This window comes from Taudactylus pleione, unplaced genomic scaffold (assembly GCF_031769625.1).
Source record: "Taudactylus pleione unplaced genomic scaffold, aTauple2 ptg000341l, whole genome shotgun sequence".
Classification (NCBI taxonomy): Eukaryota; Metazoa; Chordata; class Amphibia; order Anura; family Myobatrachidae; genus Taudactylus; species Taudactylus pleione.
In genome coordinates, this window is record NW_028284742.1 from 2,496,591 (window position 1) to 2,514,405 (window position 17,815).

Genomic DNA, 17,815 nt, shown 5'->3' on the forward strand with positions numbered 1-17,815 from the left:
GTGGTTCTGTGTCTGACTAAAACCAGGGGAAATGCAGGCTTGAGGTCAGCCAGCCACAGAACCTGTGTGATTCATGAGTGTCCTGGTTTAAATGGATAGTATGGTAAGCCTAATTATTCTAGATAAAATAAATAAATAAATAACCTATAATATTGGTATATATATTTACTGGTAACATAGCTAAAAATAAATAGATTTGCAACAACATTGGCATTAATAAGTAGCGTTGAATATTTATGATTATATTCACATTGCAAATGTGGGAAGGACTTTCCACTATACCATCATTTAATTCCAGTATAATTAATTTGAGGACCCTTGAAACTGATTTTCTGTTCCACCAGTGCCATGGTTGCATTCTGAAGGCAAATTAAATTCTATTTAGGATGCATGGTCTCTAAGTAACAGGATTATGGCAAATGAGTATTCAGTTGGGTGGTCCCAGGTTGAAGTATGTAGGTTAATGAGATCAAAGAAAAATAGAACTGAAATCCTCTTAGTTGCCCCTCTGACTTTGTAAAAACTTGACCTCTGTGAATTTGGCAAGCTTTTCCCAAACATATTACCACAACGGTGATCTCTAGTGGTCTCCTTTCAGCATCAACCTTTCTTCATTTCAAATTTTCCATTAGCAAGTGCTGTAGACAATCGCTAATATGTTTAATGTTGAATCTCAGAACAGTATCAAGTAGCACTAGACACCAGAAAGCAGTATAGGGGATTAGACATCATGTGGCATTACAAAAAATAAGGGAGCAAAAAAACTATCTGGCATATGGTCACTCTAAGTTTCTGTCCTTTGGTTTCACGTAGCTTCCTTAAGCTTTCCAGTTGCTTGTACTGCTCTCCAGATCAATGACTGTGAAATGATACTTTGATGATGCGATGCATACAGTAGGCAGTTATTTGGGTGTATTCTGGTCTCTAAGGAACTCATTCAGAGTCGGTCGTTGCGGCCGCACGGTCGTAAGGGAAAAGGGGCCGGATATGCAAATGATGCACTCGCAAGTTGCGTCCTTAAGATCGGATCGTTAGCTGGCCGACCAAGGGGAGGATGCGGCCGTAAGATAAAAAATACGCCCCCTTCTCGTATGCATTACACATCATCTCCGGCCATATAAGGATTAATCGAGACCATCGGTAACCATCGGAACTGGTCGTAGAGCTTAAGGTTGACCATACCCTCTCTTAAGCACTACGATCAGGTCAGTGTACAAACCACCCATGTCACGTGTGCCATGACACTACTTTGTTAATTATGCACTCCCATAAAACGGCGTTCGCATAATTAGGCACGGCTGTGTTCGGATCTCCACTCCCCCGTTTTCAAGCACCTTCCCCTGTTACCACCCACAAACGCCTCATTCTGTCACTCAAACTACCGACCTGGCTGTGTTCAAGGAGAGAGAAATTTCTGATCGTAGCCGCTAGTTTGTGCACGCGCATTGCGAACTTTACGCATGCGCAGTTTAGCGAACATCGGTGGCGTATGACCGTGTGGCCGCAACGACTGACTCTGAATGAGGTCCTAAGTGTGCAGGTGTCCTCTCTGCATGAAAAGTGCCCCTATGTGGGGCTTTATTCAGCACAGCACATCTGTAACCGATTTAGACACATAAGGGCAGACACTGTTGATTAAAGCAGCTGAATTGCATAATGATCCAAATAATAATAATAATAATAATAATAATAATTGAACATTTTATTTTTTACAATTTTTTCACAAATACATTCTATATATTAATTTAGAGGGATTGTTTTAATCCCAGGAAGCAGGTATAAATATAAACAATCCCCTCCCACCTTTTTCTTCTTTTGTCATGGTTCCTCTCCAACCTCCACCTCATGCCCTCATATTAACATCCCAAAATAGATTGCAAGGTAACATTTGCTCTTAATTATTATTATTATTTATATTGCAAGATTTGTTGCTTACATTTTATCATACTACTTTCTGGCTTTACATTGTGTCTCTGTAGCCTCTCAAGATTACCTATTATTATTGTCTATTTTGACTTTTTTCGATACCTCCATGGTGCTGCTGTCATGTCAGCAAATATGAGACACAATGAAAAAGTAATAAAAAAAACACATTATCCACATTAAAGGTGCCCACACACTGAACGACTCGCAAACGATGCAATGTCGTTAACAATTTCCTTTGAACTCCCCTTCAGACCTGGACTGACGATATTGTGCATAGGGTTTTCTTTTTGGCAAACGATCTACTAACGACCTATCGTGCGTCTTTAACTATTTCCAGTACATCGTTAACGAGATTTTCAGATTTTACCAACAGGAGGGTAGATCTGAATATGCAATGTACTACCCCCGGGTATGCACATGGGCATCGTGATCGTGAATGGACACTCACGATTTGCACATATTTTGCATGATTTTTCGTTCTGATGCGTTGAAATCGGCAAATCGTGCAAAATATCTGACAGTGTGTGGGCGCCTTCAGAGTAAGGAGTTAATCTGACTAGAATAGGTAACTTCTCGCCTTATCACAACCTTGTTGCCCTGCGGGGGGGGGGGGGGGGGGGATGCTATATGTACAGAGTCAGACTGATTTATAGTCACTTTAATGATGGGAGAGGGCACTGTTGATCCTAGTTCGTCGCTATTTCAGTGTAAAAATAAATCCACACTGTGGTCGTGTACTATATGTTTTATCTTCATGCAAAAAATATAATTGCATCATGGTCTGCCCATATTTGCACCACTCAGCTATGCCTACTTCTACTTCAGGTTAGTCATCTTGTTGTGTGCAGTAAATTTAGGGTAATATCTTTATTGCTAATTATTATAAAATAAAACATTGGTTTATATCTTGTGAATTGTTCAAGATTTTAGCTGTTTTTAGTTTAATTTATGCTTTATCCTTTAAATAAAATGTATTGCTTTGCTGCAGATACTGGGATCCAGGACCAAGGGCTGACCCGATAGAAGACTTCCGATATATCTGGGGAGGATTTGCTTACCTTCAGGACATTATTGATCATGGCATTATCAAGACTCAGACGAAAAATGATTTGCCAGCTGGTGTATATGTGCAGCAGATGCCATACCCCTGCTTTGTGGATGATGTGTGAGTGGGAACATTGATTATAAGTTGTAGACAAAAACAAAGGGTGCATGGAGTAATACACTTCTTACATGCACAGTTTAAATGTGTGACCTTTGACCTGGTCTTTAGATGTTCTGCAAATTTCCCAGAATGTCTTCCTACAAATGCCTGTGAGGTCCTGTCCTGGCAAATACCATTTTCTTCTAACATCAAGATAATGCTTCAAATACATTATAAATACATTGTTACAGTATAGTACTATTTGTTCTTATACCCATTATAGATGTTAGGACATTTTACAAACAAAGCATGAATTAATTTCAACACTGGCTTCTGTATATCGCTATACCTAATTGAATTGACCCCATAGTGTTACTTGTTTTATTTTGATAGGCTGTTCCTGCTGACTTAATCTTGGGTACCTTATGGAGTATTATTTATTTACTAACAGTTTTATATACTGTATATACAGTATATACCGAAACTAATGGGGATCATCTCTAAATAATAAATATAATCAAAACAATGCAAAGTTAAATCATGTTTTATATGCATTACATTATTATAAAGCTTTGGATGGGTTGTCTATCTTGCAGCACAGCCAGTGCTTGTATCTGGCTGCATGGCAACAAATATGATGAACATACTTTGCCCGCCCCTTAATAAGCAGGATATTAAACTGTAGCTCTTTACACATAACAGTCACTGTCCAGCTGGCACAGGGTTCTGGCCGTTTCCTTTACACGACGGATCGCTTTCTTCTTGGCTTTCTCTGTATATTTTTATATAGTGACAATGGCTTCTTTTGTTTGCAAATTTAAAAACAAATTCAGGCAAATCTACTATATAAAGTCACAGTAACTTGGACAGCCTTCTGTTCTGTATGACAGCAAAGACTGCACGATATTCTAACTACTATATGGGTGTGAGGCAGGGCTAGTCACAAAATGAGTGTAGGAGAAAGCACATACTGTACAATAAGTTATGTATATAGCTCACACACATTTCTGCAGCACTTTACAGAGAATTTTTAGTCTTTCCTATCAGTCCCTGCCCCAGTGGAGCTTACAATCTGTATTCCCTACCACATACTGTATATACACTCATTTTCACTACGGTTAATTTTTATTATACCAGTGATGGGGGGGGGGGGGGTTTATTGTGGGAGGAAACCAGTGCCTAGAGGATCCCATGCAAACACGGGGAGAACATACAAACTCCATGCAAGGAGGGCCTTGGCAGGGATCGAATCCAAAACCCCAGTACTGACCTCAGTGCTCTGAGGCAATAATGCTAACCACTACTCACTACACCATATAAGCTGCCCATCACCTTATATGTAGAGCTCAAATGTGCACCAGTCAGCAACTATAGCACATGCGACTTGTTAGATACATGTCATAGGTACTTACGCTTTATTTGGTCTATGTAGTAGATAATTTAATTTATGCGCAACAAACACATTTGCTAATAAGCATCAATTAAACTATTAAACATTTGATCTAATACAGAATCTACAAAGAATGCATCAATCAGAGTCACCAGAGCATTCCCAAACAGCCAACTGCTAGCGATTAGCCAGTGCCAGTGACCGTCAGACTCGTCACCGTCAGCCAGTGTTTGCAGAGATTTGCTAGATGATGGCTTATATATAATCAGGTCATTATTTTCCATGTTTACTTCCTTAGTGATATCCATGAGCTGACGTGTATGTGTCAGATGCCAATCATTTAAAAAGCAAAAACAGGTTGGTTTTACCTTTTAAATAAATGCTGCTTTAAAACATTGGGCAGACTAGTCGCAGGTAATTACAATTTCCCACATGGTGCAAACTCAGAGTAATAGTGGGACACTCCAATGGAGAGACAGCTGGAGAAATAAAATCAATGTAATACTTGACTAACTTTAGTAAGATTTTAATGTAACTGACTATAGGCAGATAAGAAATAGTTCTGGCTCTACATTATTCAGTATTTGTTGCCTTTGTAATGCTTTTACTCTTTTTACTCTTTCCAGGTTTATGATAACACTGAATCGCTGCTTTCCCATTTTCATGGTGTTGTCATGGATATACTCAGTATCCATGCTGGTGAAGGACATTGTTCTAGAGAAGGAATTGCGCCTGAAAGAGACTATGAAGAACTTGGGTGTCACTAATGATGTCATTTGGTTCACCTGGTTCATTGATAGTTTTAGTATTATGTCCCTTAGTACCTTTCTCTTGACCATCACCATTGTGGTAAGTTCCATCTCATTATGTTTTAAAGCAAAAGTAAATTCTACTGTGCAATGAAAAGTCATCCGTTAGGTTAATAAAAAACAAATCTTTCCAACTGAGATTGGCCAAACTAGCTCTTATTTACCTATTTAGGGGCAATTCTAATGATCCCAAATGGCAAGTAAAACCTTTAGTTGCTACACAGTGGTCCAGGGGTAGGATCTAGTTGAATTGCAGTCAATACTCACTCTGCTCCCGCGTTGTGGCAATAATAATATATGTGTGAGATAATGAAACAAGAAGCAGCTCTCAGCCATGTGATAAATGTGGGCCAGGCACTTTCACTCCATTCCAGTTAATATCTAGTATCTAAATGGTTATAATACTACTGAAGGCAGCAGCGCTCAGAAGCCCAAGCACACCACACAGTTCAATCATGGGCATAGAAATAAATGGGAGAATGGCACCAACGCCATTTTCCCAGAGATCTGTGCATGTGCGGGAAACCTGCTACAGTTCCAGAGTCTACTCAGTGAATGCACTGGTGAGAGAGGGGAAGGGGGGGGGGGCTGCATGGAGACACACATTGGCACCCTCCTCTCACATTGGCCCCCTCCTCTCTTAAATCACACCTGAGTACAACAATCTCACCTTTGGGCCTCATTCAGAGATGTACACTAACCCGATGGTTTGCATACAGCTCTGATGGTCACCTGTGCATGCGCAGGACTCGTTTTGCGCATGTGTCGATAACAGGTCCTGCTTCGGTGTACGCCCATCTCTGAACCAGGTCCTCAGTCAGTTTGATTTACCCACCTCTGAAGCAGAGATATCCCTAATGTCTGCACTGTGAGTGGGCCATGAGATCTGGGTTTGGGAAACACTGATCTGGGGGCACAGATGGAAATCCAAGACATTAGGGGCTGTGTAGATGAGGTCCACAGGGCACCTATTATATAGACATCGGGGGACATGTATCAAACCTTGGACAGAGATAACGTGTAGAAGTTGCCCATACCAACCAATCACCTTTTAACTGCATTCTTACAGGCTGTGCTAGAAAATGACAGTTAGAAGCTGATGGGTTGCTATGAACAACTTATCCACTTTATCACTCTCCAAGATTTGATACATCTACCCCATTATGTTTTGTGCTCTGCTCACTATGGAGAGCATCAAACAGGTGAAACTTTTCCTGTCCTTTACCACTTTGGGGCTACGTGAAACGCCCAAAACATCAATTTGTCAACTGCAACTGATGTACATAGTGATACATAGGGCCTGATACAGACACGCCCGATGTTCTAATTATGTGCATGTGTCTAAGACCCACAGTGCACATATCACGATGGCTACCGCCGTCAAATGCAGACTGGAACTGCACGGATCAGCGTTCTTGGGCTGAGACATAGGGGGTGGCTCGAGTTGGCAGGCATGTGGGTGTCAGGGACTGCTTCAGAGGATGCAGCTCCACTGACACCAGCTGCCAAATACCGACTGACATTCTGTGCATCCATAGGGTTGGTGCTGCCGATGTCCATTTGGTGCTGCATGCTGGGCTGCAGAGGGTCGAGGGAGGCTTCTATCTCTCCCTGTAAGTGTTATGGCTGGGGGAGATTGCACTGATCGCCATCTCCCTCTAGATCCACCTCCCCAATTTGGCCACGCCTCCTATACCCAGGTCCGTCTCTGCTCTGGACAGGCCTGATTCCAATAAGTGGACCCATTCATAGCGGTATTCTACCTTTGTGTAAGAAAACACACTCCAGTATTTACAGTGCATGGTAATCTGCATATATGTTCCTTGACACAAATGACTTTGGGCCTGATTCAGAGATGATCCTGTACGCAGATAAAGTAGTCCCAGCGTATCAGTTGAGGCAGCCATTTTGCGAGGCCATAGGACTACTCAGATGTGTGATCATCAAATGGTCTGCAACGGCAGCTGCGTATTTGTACGCTCTTGCTTGGATCTACTGCCGGTGGGTGTCTCATTACAAATTCAGTCGGGTACAGCATTAGCATATGTTCACACAGCAGCTGCGTACGGGATCACAGCAACAATAAACACCTATAAACTAACCCTCAGGGGCAGGACCGTAGGGAGCCGGCCCAGGGAAAGGGGCGTGTACTAATTGCGAGAGGAGTGGTCACGTTCCCTTAAAAAGAAATTAAAAATGTTGTACTGTGAGCCCTTCAGCTCGACGCATATCCAGGGGGGGGGGGGGGTAAGGGAGCAATCACTGGGCAGACTTCCAGTTTCCCACTGACAGGTAAGAGGGGAAGGGGCGTGGTGGTGGTAATTCGTACCCGCTCCCTCCCCCACCTTTTGGCGCCCCTGCTCAGGAGTAGTACCGAGTTCATTTTATGGCATACAGTAAGTCAAGATTCTCTCCATTAGCTACTTGATATGTAGAAGCATAGTTGGAAAGGTCATAAAAAGTCAATTCATTTAGTAAACAAAGCACTTTTTTGTGGCTGTTTGTGTGTTTTCATTACAGGTTTACTCAGGAAATAGTGGGAACTGCTGATTAGTCGCAGTTATTTGTGTCACTACTTTGTGAAGCTCTAGATTGCTGGCAGGACATTCAGGCACTAGGTCACTAGGAGTTCCACAGCAGTTGGAGAGCCACAGGTTCATTACCTCAGCTCTAGATTATTTACATGCTCTATCGTGTCTGCAGATCTGACAAGGAAGGAAATGAATTGATGCTGGATCTGGGCATGTGTGTTGGAATTTACAGAGCATATTTCCTGTAAAGTATGTAAAGCTTGTTGATGCTTATTCACCCATTAAAGCAATACAGGTTACGCTATATACATGATTCCAGACTATGCAGATATTTTTATAGGAGAAGTGTCTCTGGCATCTACACACAATAGAAACAGACAAATCTCAGGTGCACAACTCCAAATTATTAATAATATATATAAATGCAATAAAATTTTGCAATCAATAGAGGTTTTTAGCATAATCATGGCCAAGGTTATGGGCCTACCCAACATATCCAGGTAACCTCTTTCGGGTAGGTCCCTAACATACTAGGGTTCAAATCCACAGCGCAGGACCCCCCAAAACTGTCCCAGCCAAGCTGCCCCAGGGCACCACCATAGTAAGAAAAGTGCAGAGTAAAAGAGATAGTTAGGAGCAGCTGCATATAAGGAATGAAAATGAAAAAGTGAAGTACATATATATTAAACACACAGTGAAGGGTTAAAATGTGTTATAAAGGAAAATGTGTTATAATGCAGTGCCCTGAGACAGATCAACCAATGCAATCCAGGGGGACCCACGCCCCAAAAATGAACCAAAGTTGCACTATGGGGGGTCCTGCGCTCTGGATTTGAACCCTAGTATGTTAGGGACCTACCCGAAAGAGGTTACCTGGATTTGGTGGGTAGACTCATAACCTTGGCCATGATTATGCTAAAAACCTTTATTGATTGCAAAATTTTATTGCAATTATATATATTATTAATAATTTGGAATTGTGCACCTGAGATTTGTCTGTTTCTGTGCCTGCAATTAGTCTCATCAGGTAGCACTTCCCATTATATATATAGTCAGGGTGTGCAGTCCAGAAATCTTTCCCATCTACACACAATAGCCTGCAGTCTAAAGACAATGCAGAACTTACATGTGCAGTCATGGCTGGCGCTACTGCTAGGGGGATGGTGTTAGGGGGTGCATAATGTCACTCACTCAGAGGCCTATTTATCATCATTGTATATTGCAACAATAAGGAATTAACTTATGTACTTATTTATCAATAATATGTTGGTGAAGAGCTTAGGAGTAAAGTGCTAGCTAATACTACCACTGCACTGCGTCTTCTGATACTGCCCATGTGCAGCTATAAGGTCACATACTGTACGTGCAGTATCATTTTGTAACTGCCACTGCGGGTCCAGAAGATTCCTCGCTGGCGATAATGCCTCCATATAACCATAAGTTCTATTGATCGTTTAAACAAGTTATGTTCTAGTTATCCAAAACTATATAACTACTTATACAGAGAGATAGATAATAAAGAGAGAAAGATAATACAGAAAGATATACAGAGAGACATATAAAAACATGTGCTTACCTTTTTAGTGGTATTTGGCTACTCAAAGCCCAAAAACAAGCTACCTTAAAAAAATAAGCCCCCAAAAAAGCAACAAGCAACTATCAAAAAAAAAAACAGGCCAAATTCCACTTGTCATAAGCGGACTTGGCAACTATGCCTGCCACCAGCATGATGAAAAACGATGGCATGGCATACGGCCCATCCACAAAACATCACACATGTGGCTGTGTGGGCGGCTGTGTCACCCCCCCTTTTCGTGCAAGTCCCGAGTCCTGTTTTAGGAATGTTGTGAGGTATGCGCAAGGTGGTCTGGGGTAGGTACAAATACCAGGAGATGATAATGATGGTGATGGTCGCCAGAGCTAGCCAACCACTTGTGTTGCGTACATTATGATTTTGTGTGCTTTTTCATACAAGCCAAAGGTTTTCTGTTGTATTAAAGATGAGTTTGAAGTTTTATTAATTCCTAATAGTGAATGCGTATTTTGCAAGCAACAACATGACTGTAAGCGAATCTGACACAAATGTGGTGAAAACAAAGTGCATGCTACTGTTACTAATTTGTATGCATAATGTGTACGCATCAACATATGGCTGTAAATGCTTTATTTACATACTGCATTCTTGGATTATTATTATGACCAATTCACAAATCTACTCTGCATGATGCCCTATATATAAGTGCAGGTTTAGTTTCTCAATGCTTTAAGAAAATAAATAATGAAAATGTCCTCTTTTGCACAGCACTGAATATGAGCAGCACATAATGATTGTTAAGTATTTAATTGACGGACCTGACTATAAGAAAATCACTGTTTCTGTTCTGCATGTACAATGGGAGTAACTTTTGTGACCTTAATATGTGTTTTATCCACTACTTAAATAGTGTAAACAGTGCTAGCTTGTTCAGATGCATCCAATAAGTTCTATGTGTGAGTTCTGCTTTTTTTTCCTCCTTTCTTATCTAGTTTGTGTCAAAATCACATTTTCCAGCACTCTATTCTTTTCCATACAAAACAGATCCCATGCTGATTGGTTTTCCTGTTCTGTTTGCAGGGTGGCGGAGTCCTTCACTATAGCAATCCCATAATCCTGTTCCTCTTTCTGATGGCTTTCACCCTGTCCACCATCATGCAATCGTTCCTCATGAGTGTCTTCTTCTCTAAAGCCAACTTGGCAGCTGCCTGCAGCGGAGTCATATATTTCACACTCTACTTGCCACACATCCTGTGCTTCGCTTGGCAGGACCGCATGACTTTCAAATTGAAAACTATAGCTGTAAGTCTCTCTCTCTATATATACCTCTCTCTAGTCTATATATAATTACAAGAAAATTGTAATGTCAGGATATTTGTTTCTTTTTGCTTTGAAATCTTCTGTAGAGACAAATGTAAATAATCTTTAAGGGGCCTATATATAAAGGTACAGAGAGATAATAGATTTTCTATCGCTGCTTATCACAGCAATTGATAATAATCTGTCTCCTCAATTTACTCCAAAAACTTCTCTGGGACAGCTGAGCAATGATAACTGGCAGTAGTAAGAATTATTTTACCGCTTCACTGGACACAATGGCGTAGCCACGTTTAAAAGTGAGGGGGAGCAAACAGGGCCAGACTAACAACTGGGCGGATGGAACTACATTCCAGGCCTCCAAATAAAAATAGGCCCATCATGGCAGCATGATCACGACCAGCTGGGGCTATTCGGGGGTGTATTTAATTTAGCAATAAAAAACAATAGTACATACTAGGGGTGTGCACCGGCCACTTTTCGTGTTTTGTGTTTTGGTTTTGGATCTGGATCTTTCTTCGTGTTTTGGATCTGGATTGGTTTTGCCAAAACCACCCTTCCGTGTTTTGGGTTCTGGGTTTTGTGTTTTGGATCTGTATTTTTTTGAAAAAAAGCATAAAAACAGCTAAAATCACAGAATTTGTGGGTTTTTCTGCTCCTATGCTATTATTAACCTCAATAACCTTAATTTCCACTCATTTCCAGACTATTCTGAACACCTCACACCTCACAATAGTGTTTTTATGTCCAAAAGGTTGCATCGAGGTAGCTGGATGACTATGCTAAGAGATACGAGTGGGCGGCACAAACACGTGGTCCATCTAGGAGTGGCACTGCAGTGGCAGACAGGATGGCAGTTTGAAAAACTAGGCCCCAAACTATACATAATGCAAAGAAAAAAAAGAGGTGCAAGATGGAATTGTCCTTGGGCCCTCCCACCCACCCTTATGTTGTATAAACAGGACATGCACACTTTAACAAACCAAACATTTCAGCGTCAGGTTCTGCCACACGACTGTGGCTGAAATGATTGGTTCGTTTGGGCCCCCACAAAACAAGCTGGCAATCAATGTGTCCCTGCACAAACTGGCTCTACGGAGGCAAGATGTCGTCCTCATCCTCCTCATCCACCGATTCCTCACCCTCTTCAGTGTTGTGTACATCCTCATCCTCACAGAGTATTAATTCGTCCCCGCTGGAATCCACAACCACAGGTCCCTCTGTACGTTCTGGAGGCTGGTCTCCCTGGAAGAGTTGATAATTCATTTTATGAACATCATCTTCTCCACATTTTGTGGAAGCAACCTCCTACGCCTTTCGCTGACAAGGTTCCCGGCTGCACTAAACACTCTTTCGGAGTACACACTGGAGGGGGGGCAACTCAGGTAAAATAGAGCCAGTTTGTACAGGGACCTCCAAATTGCTTCTTTTTCCTGCCAGTACAGGTACGGACTGTCTGACATGCCTACTTGGATGCTGTCACCGATGTAATCCTTTAACAGACAGACGCACGCTTGTCGCTGCTGCTTTGAGGATGCAAGTGCGGCTACAGCCCACACAATTCACAAAGACAGAAAAAAGAAGAATATTTTTATTGTTTGTGTAGCACACTTTGAGGGTGTCACCACCCTTTAACAGACAGACGCACGCTTGTCGCTGCTGCTTTGAGGATGCAAGTGCGGCTACATCGCACACAAGTCACAAACACATTAAAAAAATAGTTTTTTATTTTTTGGAGCACTTTGAGAGTTACACCACCCTTTAACAGACAGACGCATGCTTGTCGCTGCTGCTTTGAGGATGCAAGTGCGGCTACAGCCCACACAATTCACAAAGACAGAAAAAAAAATAACAATATTTTTATTGTTTGTGTAGCACACTTTGAGGGTGTCACCACCCTTTAACAGACAGATGCACGCTTGTCGCTGCTGCTTTGAGGATGCAAGTGCGGCTACAGCCCACACAATTCACAAAGACAGAAAAAAAAGAACAATATTTTTATTGTTTGTGTAGCACACTTTGAGGGTGTCACCACCCTTTAACAGACAGACGCACGCTTGTCGCTGCTGCTTTGAGGATGCAAGTGCGGCTACAGCCCACACAATTCACAAAGACAGAAAAAAATATATATATATTTTTATTGTTTGTGTAGCACACTTTGAGGGTGTCACCACCCTTTAACAGACAGATGCATGCTTGTCGCTGCTGCTTTGAGGATGCAAGTGCGGCTACAGCCCACACAATTCACAAAGACAGAAAAAAAAAGAACAATATTTTAATTGTTTGTGTAGCACACTTTGAGGGTGTCACCACCCTTTAACAGACAGACGCACGCTTGTCGCTGCTGCTTTGAGGATGCAAGTGCGGCTACAGCCCACACAATTCACAAAGACAGAAAAAAAAAAGAACAATATTTTTATTGTTTGTGTAGCACACTTTGAGGGTGTCACCACCCTTTAACAGACAGACGCACGCTTGTCGCTGCTGCTTTGAGGATACAAGTGCGGCTACAGCCCACACAATTCACAAAGACAGAAAAAAAAAGAACAATATTTTTATTGTTTGTGTAGCACACTTTGAGGGTGTCACCACCCTTTAACAGACAGACGCACGCTTGTCGCTGCTGCTTTAAGGATGCAGGTGCGGCTACAGCCCACACATTTCACAAAGACAGAAAAAAAAAGAATATTTTTATTGTTTGTGTAGCACACTTTGAGGGTGTCACCACCCTTTAACAGACAGACGCACGCTTGTCGCTGCTGCTTTAAGGATGCAGGTGCGTCTACAGCCCACACATTTCACAAAGACAGAAAAAAAAGAACAATATTTTTATTGTTTGTGTAGCACACTTTGAGGGTGTCACCACCCTTTAACAGACAGACGCACGCTTGTCGCTGCTGCTTTGAGGATGCAAGTGCAGCTACAGCCCACACAATTCACAAAGACAGAAAAAAAAAGAACAATATTTTTATTGTTTGTGTAGCACACTTTGAGGGTGTCACCACCCTTTAACAGACAGACGCACGCTTGTCGCTGCTGCTTTGAGGATGCAGGTGGAATCTAGACGGGATTTGGAACCGGGGACACACTACCTCCATCAATTGTCTAAATCCCACTGCACTAATGGCGGATACCGGACGCACGTCTAACACCAACATAGCAGTCAAGGCCTCAGTTATACGTTTTGCTTCAGGATGACTGCTGTCGTACTTCATCCTCATCGCTAGGGACTGTTGGAGGGTCAATTGTTTAGTAAAAGTAGTGATGTTCCTACTTCCTCTCTGGGATGATGAACAACTCCCAGCAGCAGCAACAGCACTAGGAGGAAGTGGTTCTTGATCTTTCCCTATTTTATTTTTATCGGAGAAAGTTTGGTCCTCCATTTATGTTATATTGATATATACGTGCGGCTAAAGCGCACACAAACACAGAAAATATTTTTTTATTTTTGCTGGAGAGTAGTGCACTTTGTGGGTTACACCACCCTTTAAGAAATGAGCCAGCCGGCTCTTTACTTATGGGACACAGGCGCACGCTTGGCGCTGCTCCTTTGTTGATGCACGTGCAGCCACAGTGCACACAATTCACAAACACAGAAAATAATTTTTTTTTGGGTTTGGACTGGAGTGTACTTTGGGGGTTACAGCACCCTTTAACGGTCAAGCCAGCCGGCCCTTTACTTATGACACAGGCGCACGCTTGGCACTACTTTGTTGATGCACGTGCGGCTACTGTGCACACAATTTACAAACACAGAAAATATATATTTTTTTGGTTTGGACTGGAGTGTACTTTGGGGGTTACAGCACCCTTTAACGGTCAAGCCAGCCGGCCCTTTACTTATGACACAGGCGCACGCTTGGCACTACTTTGTTGATGCACGTGCGGCTACTGCGCACACAATTCACAAACACAGAAAATATATATTTTTTTGGTTTGGACTGGAGTGTACTTTGGGGGTTACAGCACCCTTTAACGGTCAAGCCAGCCGGCCCTTTACTTATGACACAGGCGCACGCTTGGCACTACTTTGTTGATGCACGTGCGGCTACTGCGCACACAATTCACAAACACAGAAAATATATATTTTTTTGGTTTGGACTGGAGTGTACTTTGGGGGTTACAGCACCCTTTAACGGTCAAGCCAGCCGGCCCTTTACTTATGACACAGGCGCACGCTTGGCACTACTTTGTTGATGCACGTGCAGCTACTGCGCACACAATTCACAAACAGAAAATATATTATTTTTTTAGCACTTGGGGGGAGCACCCCTGATGGACAGAGCACCCCCTGGACAACACTACAGCACCCATTTAGGACTGGGACACTGCACAGGACTTTGGAGTGGACACAGCCCCTATGGAGAACTGACTGCACAACACAGTCCAGCCAGCCCCTTTGGACTTTGAAGTAGTGGACACAGCCCCTATTAACAACAGCAGCACAGCACAACACAGCCAGCCCCTATGGACTTTGAAGTAGTGGACAACAGCAGCACTACACTACACTACACTACACAGCCCAGCCAGCCCTAACTCCCACCCTCCCTCTTCACTGTCCACAGCCGAGTGAGAAAATGGCGCCGACGCGGGTACCTTATATAGGATCCAAAACCCGCGAGACTCGGAAAGGCGGGATGATGACGTTTTGCCTTGATTTCAGATCCGAGTCAGGCGGGAAAAGTCGAGCCTGACTCGGATCTGCCTCGGATCGGGGGGGCTCGGTTGGGTTCGGATTTCAGAAATCCGAACCCGCTCACCCCTAGTACATACTATGTGTTTTATTGCTAAATTATATAGATCTACATTCCATGTGTTTCTGTCTTATTTCTACTTTGATTACCACTTTGAGGGCTGAGTATTCCCTGAACAAGAACCGCTGGAAAAGGAGGGTCCTTTTTTAATTCCTTTTTAAAGTTTGTGATTTAATTTCTTTAAAAAAGAGCCTGTGATATTTGGTATATAAGGCTGCAGATTAGCCTGCCCCCCAGACTCTGGTGCTATCCAACTCCCATTGGCTAGCTCACTATCTGCCTGCCACCAGACTCCTGCGTCACACAGGCAGCAACACCTTGGATGGCTGCACCACTCACCCACCCGTTGTTACAGTCCTGCTCTTAGATACGGATACATTTTAGTACACATTACCAGAACTGAAATGCATATATTTTTGGCACAAAAATTAACCTACAGAAAAATCTAAATGAGGCCCATTGTGCTTTATATAAGCAGTATATAATTGCAGAGGACATCACAGGGATGGACATGGTATAAAAACACCTTATATAAGGTAACTGAAAGTAGCACTGATAATTATAGTACAGATAGGACATGATTTGGTCTCTGCAGCAAGTAAATGCGTACATTTGCCTGTTGCTTCCATTTCTCAGGGATGTGCAGTCAGGGGAGGCATACTACTGAGATTTGATGTAAAAATTATTAGAATTAGAATAATTTTTATAGTTAACACTCACCAGCTTTTTGGAGCTCCCTGGGACTGCAGAGATATTAGAGATGAGGCTGCAGCAGCTCAGCCTTGCTTCTGTATAGCCAGGCACTGCTTGCAGAGCTGGGGGCGGAGACACACAATGGGCAGAAAGCAGCACAGAAAGAGAGCTAATAGAGGCATGCCTCTAAGTATGGGGGTTGAGCACTGAGGGACACCTTGGATGTGTCATGTGACCAGGAAGTGCACTGCAGTGTTTAGAGATCGGAACTCAGTCAGCAGTAGCAACAGAAGACACAGTGATGCAGGTAGGAGAATCAATGGACACTGAAGCTTAGTGTAGTGAGGGGAGAGTTACAGTGAGTAGGGAGTGAGACAGGCTCCCAGCACTCAGACCCATCTCCATGTGTGCCTCCACAGCCATTGACCTCACCGTATGTCACTGCCATTTCTATAGGGTATCTGTCACAATCAAGATATGACAATAAAACTTTTGACATATTTACTAACTGATCCCCTGTAATGACAGACACAGATTTTCTTGTTTACTAAACCAAGTAAGATGCAGTTGGAATTCAACTAGTGACAGAACACAGACTAATTTATGTGACTCAGTACTTCAAATTAAAAGAATGATTTAGTAACCCTAGCATTTTATAGCATATGAAGGGTGCAGCTTTCCTATATGTTAATTAGAGAATGCTCCTGCTCTTCGAGCAAGAGGTTCATGCAAAGTAAGTCTCATGTATCCCATTCTGCACAGAGAAAAATTGGGATTTGCAGTGATCACTGATGCTAATAACTATGAGCATGGTCAAGATTTTAATGAGGCAGTAACTCGATAGTTCACACTTTTTCTTGCACCAAATTTCACATCGTCGCTTCCTTTAGGAGAAAAATATGTAAGGCCACATTTGTTATTGGGTTGGTGTAATAAGATCATGGTCCTGGCAGGTCTGCTTTAGATTTTAGCTTATACATGCATTTTGTCTTGTTACAGAGCTTGTTGTCCCCAGTGGCTTTTGGGTTTGGAACAGAATATTTATCTAGATATGAAGAGCAAGGCCTTGGGCTACAGTTTGGCAACATACGGAAAAGCCCGATGGAGGGTGATCAATACAGTTTTTTCTTATCCATAGCCATGATGCTCTTTGATGCTTTTGTGTACTGGGTTCTAGCGTGGTATATAGACCATGTTTTTCCAGGTAAGTCTCTAGCTAGAAGGATTTGGTGCTGTCTTTAATGTACTTTTTTATTTTGTGGGGTTGTCCTTATAAAGCTTTACATGCTGTCCTGCATGAAGAAAGCCAAACGTTCATAGCCGGACCATCCATTAACCATCCTAGGTGTCTGACTAGCACCCAGTGGGTACTGAGGTGCCCGTACCATCCTGGCTCATTGTTATCTTTTAGGGCGTTTTATGACAAGTGTAGGTGGACCAGGTCCCAAGTCAGTATGTTGCCCAGGGTCCTATGGGTCTCCTCTGTTTGAGCAATGCCAGGTGAATGTTCTGTGCCAGTATTACCATGGGCTGTATCATAAATGCCTTTAGGACTGACTTATTTGCCTTTGGCTTGTGGCTTGTAAAACTCCTTAATGGTGCATACACACAGTACGATAAAACTGGACGATTTGAACAATATTGTTCATATCGTTATCGTTCAAATGTTCCATTTCTGGCCCCTTCCAACCCACTAACAACCTGCGATGCGTGGGCA

At 42.5% G+C, this 17,815-nt stretch overlaps 1 protein-coding gene across 1 annotated transcript in view; it reads left to right on the forward strand.

Annotated features, from left to right (window-relative positions):
• Nucleotides 1-17,815, forward strand: part of ABCA4 (ATP binding cassette subfamily A member 4) — a 363,439-nt gene that overhangs the window by 169,621 nt on the left and 176,003 nt on the right. Inside the window, exons 14-17 of the mRNA XM_088443970.1 lie at nt 2,915-3,091; nt 5,087-5,309; nt 10,415-10,636; nt 17,098-17,302. Coding sequence (XP_088300096.1) covers nt 2,915-3,091; nt 5,087-5,309; nt 10,415-10,636; nt 17,098-17,302 — 827 coding nt within the window. The remainder of the gene's footprint in view (nt 1-2,914; nt 3,092-5,086; nt 5,310-10,414; nt 10,637-17,097; nt 17,303-17,815) is intronic.